This window comes from Myxine glutinosa, chromosome 14 (genome assembly GCF_964187855.1).
Source record: "Myxine glutinosa chromosome 14, kmMyxGlut1.1, whole genome shotgun sequence".
NCBI classification, from domain to species: Eukaryota; Metazoa; Chordata; class Myxini; order Myxiniformes; family Myxinidae; genus Myxine; species Myxine glutinosa.
Genome location: NC_136274.1, coordinates 80018645 through 80031028, shown reverse-complemented (window position 1 = coordinate 80031028; position 12384 = coordinate 80018645). Strand labels below are relative to the sequence as shown.

The 12384-nt window shown below is 47.1% G+C and overlaps 1 protein-coding gene across 5 annotated transcripts in view; it reads right to left on the bottom strand.

Moving 5' to 3' along the window:
- The window catches only part of EP400 (E1A binding protein p400), a 183550-nt gene that overhangs the window by 3449 nt on the left and 167717 nt on the right, over nucleotides 1-12384 (bottom strand). For all 5 annotated transcript variants that reach the window (XM_078768379.1, XM_078768380.1, XM_078768381.1 and 2 more), the window contains 4 exons: nucleotides 10624-10672; nucleotides 9014-9117; nucleotides 8646-8811; nucleotides 248-493 (listed from right to left, as the gene is read on the bottom strand). In XM_078768379.1, coding sequence (XP_078624505.1) covers nucleotides 248-493; nucleotides 8646-8811; nucleotides 9014-9117; nucleotides 10624-10672 — 565 coding nt within the window. The remainder of the gene's footprint in view (nucleotides 1-247; nucleotides 494-8645; nucleotides 8812-9013; nucleotides 9118-10623; nucleotides 10673-12384) is intronic.

Here is a 12384-nt window from a genome sequence, read left to right as displayed (position 1 = left end):
AAATGTGGCCCATACAAAGGGCGCCAAAAGGTTATGTTCTCCAGTAAACGTTCCAGCAATGGCGCCATTTCAGAAAGTTAACGATAATTGCAATTATCTTGAAACATCACTCTGATCCTATTTCCCAACTGCATTCGTAATCACGACCACAGCATCAAATCTGAAGATTCCTCCCTATGTCCAAGAAACTCCACGGTCTTGGCAATCAACATTACCCCTCGTACTAGAAAGCGCACATGAATCGTACCGGTGAGGGCCTGCGAAGATACGCCAACCACCGTCGCTTGCTGAAGCTGCAGCGGCTGCAGTGCCACCGTGCCAGGGCCTGCCTGCGACACAACCGTGGTGGTCCCTGCTTGCTGCTGTTGCTGGAGATGTTGCTGAAGCTGCTGATGCTGTTGCTGTTGCTGCTGAAGTTGTTGCAGTGTTACTGTCTGCTGCCTGAATAGCTGCACCTGCCCTTGTGCCACTGTTTTCCCAGGCTGCATTGCACCTGTAAGAATGGGTATGTTGGTGAAGAAATTATAAACAACTGAGTCACAACACGGTTGTTGCACGAAGTTGTCCAAATTATGGCGAGGCACATCTTAGTTTACAGACGACATTACATATACGTAACATTTTAAATGGAGGCCGTTATTGCGGGTGGTCGGGCCATCGCAGTGTTCCACACCTGGGATTTTCATCAATGAGCAATCGCAATTTCTCTGTCGTGCTGCCCTGCCGAACCATTAAGTGAAAACTACTCTTGTCGAAAGCCAATGAACACAAGCTTTATTTCTCTGTTTCAGTTTTCCATGAAAAGTTGGGTTACCCTATGGGCCAGATTAAAACCTTTTTGGGGCCTGGCACCAAACAAATTTGTGGGCCCCATTTGGGGAACCATTGCAAAACAAAATAAATCTTCATGGTAATAAATATACACATCAATATGGTGGGGCACTTTGAACCATGTTCGACCTGTCCCACCTTTGCAAGTTCAAGGTGCCCCGTGCAGCACCTTTATACAAAAATGCGTGCTCACTTTTTATGTCCAGAGACGATCAATAATTGATTACTTTATAATTAGCCTGACTTCTTGCAATGTCAGTTTGAAATGACAGGCCCAGGTTTTCTGCTGCATCTATAGTACTAGATAAAGAAGAACTTACCCTATGGAATTTACTTCGGCCTTCATAAATCGAAAAAATAAGTGTAATCTTGCAAAACCAAAAGGCAAGTGGTAATGACTATAGTAATTTATCAACTTACCACTGGATGATCATAGACTAGAGATAACTATGTGAAGGGAGTTATACTATGGGAAACGAGGTTTCTAAAGTGTTAAACTTCGACAGACAAAGGTAAAAAATCTTCTACAGACACAGGTGTAAAGCTGCCGATAAGCCCAGAAACCTCTTCAAATAGTACAACCAACATAGATTGAGCGTTTGAGACAAAGAGCAGTTTGTCCAACTTGGTACACCACTGAATGCAAGTCGTAGTCCCTTTATCACCCCATTTCACCCAAATGCTAACTAGGTCTGCAGCTTTGGGCTAAGGAAGCCGTTCTGCAAAACGGTTCCACTTTATACTGTTGCGGATCTCTGCGCCGGCCTTTTCCCATTACCATGGGGGGATTAGTCCCCTTGTCTTTGACTGACCGACGGGACCCGGGTCCTATGACGTCCTTCCCGGACAGCGCGAAATAGGGTTTTAGGATTAAGAATTCGCTATTACCTACTCGCGCTGCCCAGAAACGAGGAAATAAGCCCCGCCCGAGTCACGGGTGTTGGTGGATACGCCGAGCGGTAGCGAACCCGTGACCCGAGCCGTTATCAATGACTAGACCCCGATCCAAGCGGTTCTTAATCGTGCCACGCTTACCCAATGATGGAAATCACAGAAGCGGTCGAATCGGAAGAAAAGGAATAACAAGATTTATTTACACGATGTACAATGATCAGAAGAAGAAGACACAGTGCAGCCTTGATCACAGTCTTAACTTATTCCCTGGACAAACGGGCCCGATCACACTCAGACACACTCACACGGGGTTTGCAGACGAACAGGTCAGCACGTCCAGGGATGGCGTCCGGGCAGCTCTCCCTCCGGTCCCCAGCTCGCACCGCGAAGTAGATGAAATAGAGACGGCAGGAGCTCTCCGCGTGTCGTTGGAGCGCACGGGATAACACGGGGCGAACGGTAGGGCTGGGCTCTGGCGGTTACACTGGCGGCTATGGCCGCGGTCACTCGCGTGGCTGCGCACGTAATAGTTCAATAGGCACTAACACTGCGCTCTTCGATTCCTTTCAGACCTCTCGATACCAGTGCTTGTTCACGCGACTCCTCTCCCTTCTCGTAACTCCTGTGCCAACAAGTCCTCTCTCATAACTCAACTCCAAGACTCGAGCGCCTGCCTCTCCCTTCTCATAACTCTTTGTGCACTCGAGTCCTCTCCCTTCTCATAACTCCTCGTATGCATGCGAGTCCTCTCCCTTCTCGTAACTGAGGTAGGGGCCTCGCGCAAAGGGTTTTATTGCCACGCCCTTGGAACCCTCTGGAACTCACCAGACGTTCTTCACCACGCCCTATCACGCCATGCCCTCAGAGCCCTGGTTGGCTGGTGGCCCTTACCGTCATCGCCTCTGACGTGCTCCTTGACGCCGCCCCTCCTCGACCCCCACGCTCCTCCCTCTTCTTAGGCCTACCTCCTGTTACTTGACTAGTTTCGAGCAAACAAAGGGCAGCGAAACACACGGAGGGATCAGCCAAAATGGGGCGCGGGTTCGAGTTTGCCCATCGGTGGAATTGGAGGGTGGCCGCAAAATGAAAGGACCTAAGCTCATTTCTCTACACAACGCAGATATTACTAGGGAAATGGCCTACTCTTACACATACTATGACATAACTAATACTCTAAGTGGGCCTACGTGTTGCTTGTGGACTAACTATGGGGGGCAAACCTTTAACCTTTAATGATGTCATATGTACAAATCCAGAAACCGTATCAATACCATAACATGCGAGCGATATTTACCAACAAAGCGGGGTTGAGCAACTGGTTCACTCTGTCTGTCTACAGACGTCATTCTATGATCGAGGAACTATTTAATTGTATTTTGAACACTAAGGAACACGAGCCTGTGATTTAGCAGGGCCGTGGCTCTGAATTTGGTAAATTGTACGGAATCTTGTCCTCGGTGCGCAACGTGCAGAGGGGAGCAAGGCAAAATTTTTACTATGTCCGCTTGTCTGACTGTAAAATGTTACGGGGTCCTCACCGATCCCCTGGTCTCGGTAAACCTCCGAACCTCGAGAGGAACCCCGGCAGAAAAATATATTACCCTGTGTTGAAAATCAATAGTGAAACCACACCAATGATTATAAATGCACAAACTTGTATTATAAATCACACACAGGTAATACGATACAGTAAATGGCCATTCAGAGTGCACTCCATATATATATCTTATATAAATAAAGTCAAGTGACTCACGGCTATGCCAGCCAATGAACGGACACTCCTCAATGTCTCTATGACTTTTCCCAAGGCGAATGGGATTCGCTCCAGCGGTCGATGGAACGAAATCCGGTCGAAGCCCGAATCTCGCTCTCCCGCCGATATCCGAAGCGTGTACCGTGGGCAAGGGTGCTCTTCCCGCCAAACTGTACAACGGCGCCCTCCAGAGACGCACATCCACCGCTCCCTCAGCAAACCGCAACGTTATTGGAGACGAAGCGGTCTCACCCACTCATCCCCGACAGACGGTAGGATGTTGGGGAGAAGACGACACGAAGCAAACCTTCACAGGTCCGAAGCACGAGGTTTTTTTTTTGGTTTTTTTTGTATACAAGATCGAGGCTCGTGAAAGAGCGAACATTAATCACACAGAAAGACAAACAGACACATAAAACAAATAACATCGGGAGCGGTAGACAAGATGGGGAGGGAGGGGGAAGGACACAAACACAACATTTGAGAGCAGGGACCGAGAGACGTGGAGACATCGAGAGATCTGTGGGAGGGAGAGGGCTTTGGGGGGGGAGGCATGTGAAGGGGGGGGGGGAGTGGGAGAGGTATAAACATAAGGACACTGCCAGGACTTCCAGGAAAGAAGTTGGAATTTCAAACAAGGTCGATCTGGGGTGAATTAGTGGGGGTAGAAAAGATCATGGTTTTGGATGGGGGAAGATGGTGGTGAACAGCTGTTTTAAAGACCTGGAGGGAGGAGTGGGATTGAAGGGAGTGTGGGAGTTTGTTCCAGAGGCGGGAGAAGAGGAATGAAAGAGTGAAGGTGAGCAGAGAGCCGAGATTTCGGCAGTTTAACCATCAGAGGGTTGCTGGCAGATCTTGTGCGACCTGTAGTAATATTTGGGGGACAGAGCACAGAGAGAGCTGGGGGAGCAAGGCCGGAGAGGAGTCGGTAGAAGACAGAAAGACCACCTACCTGCCTGCGGTGAGTGAGTGAAAGGCCCTCAGAGATAGCTTCATCGCGGGAGATTCCAATGATTTTGAAAGCTTTGGATTCAACAGCGTGAAGCCGAGCCAGGTGTGAGGCAGGAGCACCAGCCCATAGGGGAGAACAGTATTCCATTGAGCTGCGGATGAAAGCCTTGTATGTGGTGAGGAGCTCAGGTGTGCCGAGGAAGGACTTCGCACGACGGAAGATGCCCAGTCGGCGACTGGCTTTGGAGGCCAGCTTGGAAATGTGGTTTTCCCAAGAAAAATCATGGCAGATAGTGAGACCCAAAAGCTTGAGCGACAGAACTTCTTGGAGAGGATTGTTGAGAAAGTAGATGGGAGGGTTGTCCAGTCGATCTTTTCAGAGAGACATAGTAAGAGAGTGAGATTTGTCAGGATTGAAAGACATGTTCCACTTGTTTGACCAGTCTGTGATTTTGTCCAGGTCTTCAGAGAGTGAGGAGGCTGCAGACTGCCGATCTGAGGGAAGAGGGAATGGAGCGGCAGAGAGTGGAGTCATCAGCAAAGAGATAGAGAGGATTTTCCAGAGTCGGAGAGATCATTGATAAAGACCAGAAAAAGCACAGGGCCCAGCACACTGCCTTGGGGAACTCCAGCCTGAACAGGAAGGGGAGATGAGAGAAATCCATTCAGGGCCACACGTTGACTACGACCAGAGAGGAAGTCTGCAAGCCATGCATGGAGATTTCCATGGATACCATAGGAGGAGAGTTTGGTGAGCAGAGCTGGGTGCCAGACCGTATCGAAGGCACGTGATATGTCAAGGGAGACAGCTCTGATTTCCTGTTTGGCATTGAGGACCTCCATTCATTGTTGAGACAGCAGAAGCAGCATGTCCAGAGTAGAGTGACCTGGTCTGAAACCAAATTGATGATCAGAGATCAAGCCATTGGAGAAGAGGAAAGATTTCATATCCGAAGCAATGATGGATTCCATGACTTTGCTGATAATTGGGAGCAGGCTGATTGGTCTGTAGTTGCAAGGATCTGTTTTTGCACCTTTTTTGTGTAAAGCGGTAATGTTAGCTGATTTCCAGGATGCTGGCAGATGACCTTGAGCAAAAGATAGGGTGAAAAGAACAGAGAGAGGGTGAGATAGAGCGGCAGAGCAGGATTTTAGGACCCGTGGGCTGATGCCGCCTGGTCCAGTTGCAGAATCAGAGTCGAGGTTTGACAAAAACTCCTCCACCTTGTCAGGAGAGAAGGACACAGAGTCCAGGAGCAGTTGGGTTCGACTGGGAAAGGTGGGAACAGAGAGAGATGGGTTTGGGACTAAGGATTTTGAGGCAAACACAGAGTTGAGGCATTCGGCTTTGTCACGTGCGATGTCAGCTGTGTGGCCATTTGAGGTAAGGGAGGGGATGGAGGGGGGACAAACACCAGAAACGGATTTGACCAGACGCCACCAGGATTTGGAGGAAGGAGATAGGTTTGAGAGTTCATTCTTGAGTGAGGAGAGATAGTGCTTCCTGGCACTCCTGAGGGTAGACACACACTTGTTCCGAGCTTGGTGGAAGGAGCTGAGATTGCCTTCAGTTGGATTAGCCTTCCAAGAGGCAAAGGCAAGTTGTTTCAGGGCAACTGCCTCACCAAAAGATTCAGTGTACCATGGACGGGAGGAAGGGTAAGACAACTGAAGGCGAGATGGGATAAATCTGTGCATGAGAGAGATCAGTTTGCTTTGGAAGAATTCCCAGGAAGAATTGATGTCAGAGGCAGTGGAGATGGGAGACCAATCCAGACGATTGATGGCTGCTTGAAGACCGTCCCAGTCGGCCTGACTGAAATGCCAGACTCGTCGACGCTGAGGAGGCTCTCTGAGAATGGCCAGAGAGATGTCCACTTTGACAAGCACATGATCAGAAGAACCGATTGGAGCAGAAGAAGAGCAGCAGACATTAGCAGGGAAGTTTGTCATAACCAAGTCTAGAAGAGAAGATACTCCATTGGCTGAGATCCGGGTCGGGAAATTGACAGATTGTGTCAATCCCAGTGAGTCACAGAAGTCCTTTGCTGAGGTGCCATGACTGGTGAGAGAGGAACCCACACCCAACCAGGTGGCATGATGACAGTTGAAGTCACCACATATGAGGAAGAGAGAGTTGGGATGAGTGGATAGAAGTTGGTCCATGTTGTCAGACAGTGAAATGTAGATGGAGTAATCACTGTTTGGGGGACGGTACAGAACACATCTATCTATAATTCCAGTAATCTCTGTGTGTATGTTTGTATGTTTGTATGTTTGTATGTTTGTCTGTGACCGCTGTTTCTCGACAACCACGGGTCCGATATACTTTAAACTTGCCAGGTATATTGCTGGGGACCCGAGGATGTGCCTTTTCAAGGTTTCATATTAATCGGAGAAGTAGTTACCGAGCTATGGCGATTTCTTTACCAAACTCCGCAAGCCGTTCGCTTTGGACCAAACCATTTCATGTAAATAGAGGGGGGGGATTGTCACCGTACTCGCAAGCCGTTCGCTTTGGACCAAACCATTTCATGTAAATAGAGGGGGGGGATTGTCACCGTACTCGCAAGCCGTTCGCTTTGGCTTTGCGAATGGACCAAACCATTTCATGTAAATAGAGGGGGGGGGATATAATTTTAGATATATATATAGTACGGGCATGCCCTAGTATGAACAAAAGGTGGGAGCGGAGAGGAAGCCGTCGCCAGAGGTACTCCTGGGGGTGAGGAGGAAAGAGGGCAGTGCAAGGAGAGTGAGGAAGAGAGTTTTTGATAAAGATAGCCACCCCACCACCAGGCCGAGGCTCAGGTCTATCATACCGGAGGAGGGAGTAACCAGGAAGAGATATTAAGGAATCAGAGACATCTTGAAGGAGGAAAGTCTCTGTTAAGCAGATCAAGTCTGGATTGTCAGAAGCAACCTGTATGGAGAGATCAGTCAGGTTTGAGCGAAGGCCCCGGATGTTTGAGGTCCATACCGTTAATGAAGAGAGAGGGGGAGCATCGGGTACAGGACAGGGGAGGGGAGGAGTAGGGTAAGATGAAGGATGAGAGGGGGAGGTAGGGAGAGCAGTTGATAGTGTGTCAGATATTGCAGAAGAGTTCCAAGAAAGGGAAGGATGAGGAGGATGAAAGGTTTGATGGTGCAGGGATGAGGCACAGTGATGGGTTCAAGATGGCCGACGGCTCTGGCTTGAGCCGATGCGACGAGGCGAGGATTCGTCGGAATCTCAGCGCCCCAAATCTGTCCGCAGATTTCTCCACTCCAGCGAATATTCGTATCGCCGGATGTCCCTTCCAGGAACTCAAAATCCCCTCGCGGCTGTCGGTAGACCTGGCTCGTTACGGAGCGCTGACGTCACCGTCTTCCCCGACCACTCCCTTCTTCCTTCTCGTCTTCCGGCTCGGTGTCCTGTATCATTTAAAGTTAGCCTTTTTAACTTTAAATAATCGTTCCTGAATAATAAGCCGTTTGAAGATAATAATAGTACAAAATATCAGCACTACGTCAAGTGGGTGAAAACCACAATAACGGAAGTCACGAACCCGTAACACAAAGAAAATTGAAAATCATTCCAAACAAGATATTTACTGTTTTTAGGGACATCATACAGGACAAACAACAGGCATGACAAACTAATGTAAAGTAAAATATGGCGCATCAACGGCGGTAAACTTCCTAAAAGTTTTTTTTTTTTTTTCTAAAGTCTTCTAAATTTTATTTTCATTTGAATTGAATTATATCCTGAACACTTCAGAAAACAAATTGCCTTGTTCGCACTTACAAAAAGCTCCAGTTTAGCAGTACCTGGACAAAATTTTACGCCATCTCGATCAATCAAATTTTCCGCTCGCACTCTCAGAGTTGGGAAATATCGAGATTTAAACAAAATGGAGTCTCGCAAGAAATACAGATTGTGCTCGGAAACACTTTATTCCAGACCATGCAGGATAAGCTGTTCTGAGGACTCTCGTTTGATCAGTCATTCATTTCCTCCATGAAACTTAATATCCGTACCAAATTATTTTCTAATGCCGTGTTAAAGCAATTACGCAGCTCTCCCTTCCCTCTTCACTTCCAAAAAGATAAATTCCAATCTGCATTCCACTCAAGCATAAGATTTGTGCAAATGCACCAATAATCTTTCATTCGATAAAAAAAAATGCTTTAAAACCAATCCTTGACATGTGACAAATCAGTTGCACCTTCTCACCTGAGCTGACCTGCAGTGCTCTCTGACCTTGTACCAATGTACTGGTTACTGTGGTCATGGCTCGTGTCACCTGAGCTGTTGCTATTGTCACCACCTCAGAGGACACTGGACCTGGGCTACCCGAACCCCTTTGCTGTGTTAGCGCCACCGGTGGTAAACCTGCAACCTGAAAATGAGGGAGAGAAAATAATTATTGTTGGGTGAGGAAGGAACCGCAGACAATTATACACGTGAACAACATTGCCTCATTGCTCATGTCCTCAGAGGTAAACTGCACGCCATATGGTGAACATGGCGGCTCGCAAGAAAAAAAATGCACGTTAGCATTCCCAAAAAGCCAAGAAAAGGGAAGAGAGCCTTTCACTTACAGTCGCTGGAATAGTTTGTGCAGTGATGCGCTTCCCAATAGCTTGGAGATTCCCCGGCACCACAGCATTCATAGCACTGACCAGCACGTTGCCCGCCACGGATGCTGGAAAAGGAATTGTCGAAGAAGGGTTTTGGAAAACGTGCAATTTCTTTCAATAACGCCCAAAATGGCTGGGCAATTTATGAATAGAAATAATAAAGTACGGCTTTAATTATTTTACAAACTCAGCTTGTGGCTCAAAACATCAATGTTTCCAAGGAGAACGTGTGAAATATTTGATATTACAGAAAGATCCATAAATCCTGCAGCACAAAAAAATGCCCAAAAACATGCGAGATCGGATCTTTATAAAGATAAATAGCAGCCACCACTCGTGCACAATTGGGCCATTTTGTTCATGCTGAAGAGTTTTTTAAAAGCAGGAAAAGCCAATTGAGGGATTCTTCCAAGAATACACAACTTTAAAGAGCATGTCACATCTGCTCAAAATACTCCGTTACAAATTAATTTATGTAGAATGTGATGTAACAGTGACGGAACTATTCTTTTTCTTCTTTCATATACAGCACATGGCTGTGGGTGGCATCACGTGCCGGGAGAGCGGCTGTTCTACTGCTCACTGCTTCCTGTAGGTCAGAGCAGGTTGATTGTAATTTGTTCAGGGGCCACACAACAACAACAACAACAACAACAACTAGCCCCCATCCCATCCCTACCCTTAATCAATGATTCATCATACCTAACCCAATTGTCTTACTTGCATGTTATAATGTCGAAATGTGCCCCCCCCCCCCCCCCCCCCCGCTACCAATGTTTTTTTTTTTGTTTTTTTTTGTACACTGAATCGAGGCTCGTGAAAGAGCTAACATTTACTTCACAAACAAATCAACCAGACAAACAAAACACACAAAAAGAGGGAGCGGAAAACAAGATGAGGAGAGAAGGGGAAGCACACAAACACAACATTTGAGAGCAGGGAGATGTGTGGAAGGGAGAGGACTTGGGGGGAGGAGGCGTGGGAAGGGGAGGGCGGGGGGGGGGGTGGAGGGAGAAGTATAAAACACAAGGACACCAAGGACTTCCAGGACAGAAGTTGGTATTTCAAAAAAGGGGAATTGGGGTGAAATTAGCGGGGGTAGAAAAGATCAAGGTTTTGGATGGGGGAAGATAAGAGATGGTGGTGAACAGCAGTTTTAAAGACCTGGAGGGTGGAGTAGGATTGAAGAGAGTGAGGGAGTTTGTTCCAGAGGCGGGAGAAGAGAGGAATGAAGGAGTGAAGGTGAGCAGAGAGTCTTGATTTTGGCAGTTTGACCATAAATTTGGTCAAACTGCCAAAATTTGTTCCAAAATGGTTAATTTGTTCCTTTTACCTCCCGTCACCACTATTCCATGAGCCAGAATCTTGTACAGACGACTATGTGAAACGTCCAGCAACAACACAAGTCAGGCACATTTAAAATTAAAATAGGATTTATCTCCATTTCACAATTGCGCAATGTTATTTCCAACTCAATAAAATGGGCTCCAAAACGCTGGAGAAAACAAGGATAGAGCGTTAAGCAAATGAGGCATACAATTTGGAAAACAATGACAAGAACCAAAACTTACCCGTCTGCATACCTGCACCAACAACAGCCACTTTATTGGTGCTCCCAGCCTGAGGGAGGAGGGGAGGCGAGTGATTGCAGTTGCTTTCATTCAGAAAGCTTGATGCACATATTCACTTTTCGCTCAACTGGACTTTAGTCTGGTGATCTTATGCGATCAAGTAGTGTCGATAGGTATGTCAGTGAGTGAGTGATTGATTGAGTCTGTAAACACTTCAGTCATTATCGCTTGAACCAAACAAAGTTTTGATGAAACTTGGCCACAAGCTGCATATCTCTTGCCTGACGAAAGTGTATTGACCGCATCAAAATCTGCACCGTTACGGGGTCTATGCAGGGGGGGGGGTGGGGTCGGGGGTGGGGCGGGGTGTTTGACGACTCAAAATAGGTATTTGCTCTCATCTCCAAATCTACACACCCAATTTTAATGAAACTTGGCCACAAGCTTCATATCTAATGCCTAACGAAGGTGTATTGACTATCAAAATCTGCGCTCATTCAGTGGGCACACAATTTCAATGAGACTTGATCACAACCTTCATCGCCCATGATGTACCAAAGTTTGTTCACGGCATTTAAAAAAATATCAGGGTCTGAGGGGGTTTGTGGAGGGTTTGAGCGACTGTTGCTCTTGATGCAGGTGAGCTTCAGGACCTGAGGTCATATTTTTATTATTACTAGCAGAGCACCCACCCTATGGGCGATCTTGTTCCAAGCATGCAACACGTTCTGACCCACATCCCTTTATTTGGGTGGTGTATAGGCAACAGACCGTTGCCTTGATCGCTCACGAAAATAAAAACAAGCTGGGTTACATAAAAAACCACCGTTTAGAGGCCATTTTTCCCCGCAAAGCGGGGGTTGGCCTTTTCGGGGACCGTGGTTGTTGTTGTTTTTTGGTCCCCTTTTTGAAGCAATGTTTTACGGCCGGATGCCCTTCCTGCCGCCAACCCTGTTTGTCGCCTTTTTACGATAAACAGGGAATTACCAGTGTACTGGTACTCAATTTGCCGACCTCGGAAGGATGACAGGCTGAGTCAACCCCCCTGGCGTTAATTCAGCGATCGACCGGGATTCGAACCCAGGATCCTTGGATCCTAAGCTGGCGTCCTAGCCGCTAGCCCAACACCAGGGACTAAGCTGGGTTACATACATGAAGCAAAAACTTGTGTACTGCTTATGTGCATGTATAATACATTGTGGTTATATAACCATTCCTTTCATGCCATGAGGTGCACAGTGTTGCCAAGGCAGTTTCATTGGCTATGGAGCACAGTCCTGGATGGGTCGCCAATCCGATGCAGGATACTCAAATTACCCCAGTAAGCTGGTAATCATTTTGCCAACCTCAGAAGGATGACAGGCTAAGCCAACCCACATGGTGTTATTTCAACGGAACGACAGTGGCTCAAACTCAAGACACCAAGATCATAAGCCTTTACTGTTAAGTAAACCTTGACTTTAACCTTTACTGTTAAGCCAACACCAGGCTGTCGTGGTTATATAGCTCAGATGATTGCTTCCAGCACTGAAGGTGGGAGGAGGTTATGTTTTCATCCCTGTCTGTTTGTGAACAGGATATCACAAAGTTGTGGACGGATTCGGACGAAATTTGGTGGAGAGGTTAGGAATGTGACAAGGACAAAATGTTTAGAATTTGATGAAGATCCGGATCCAGCTACTATAATTTTTTAAAAGTGATTCTTCACCAATGAGGAAACATGGTGAGGAAAGATTGTTGATGAGGTGATGATGAGGTTGA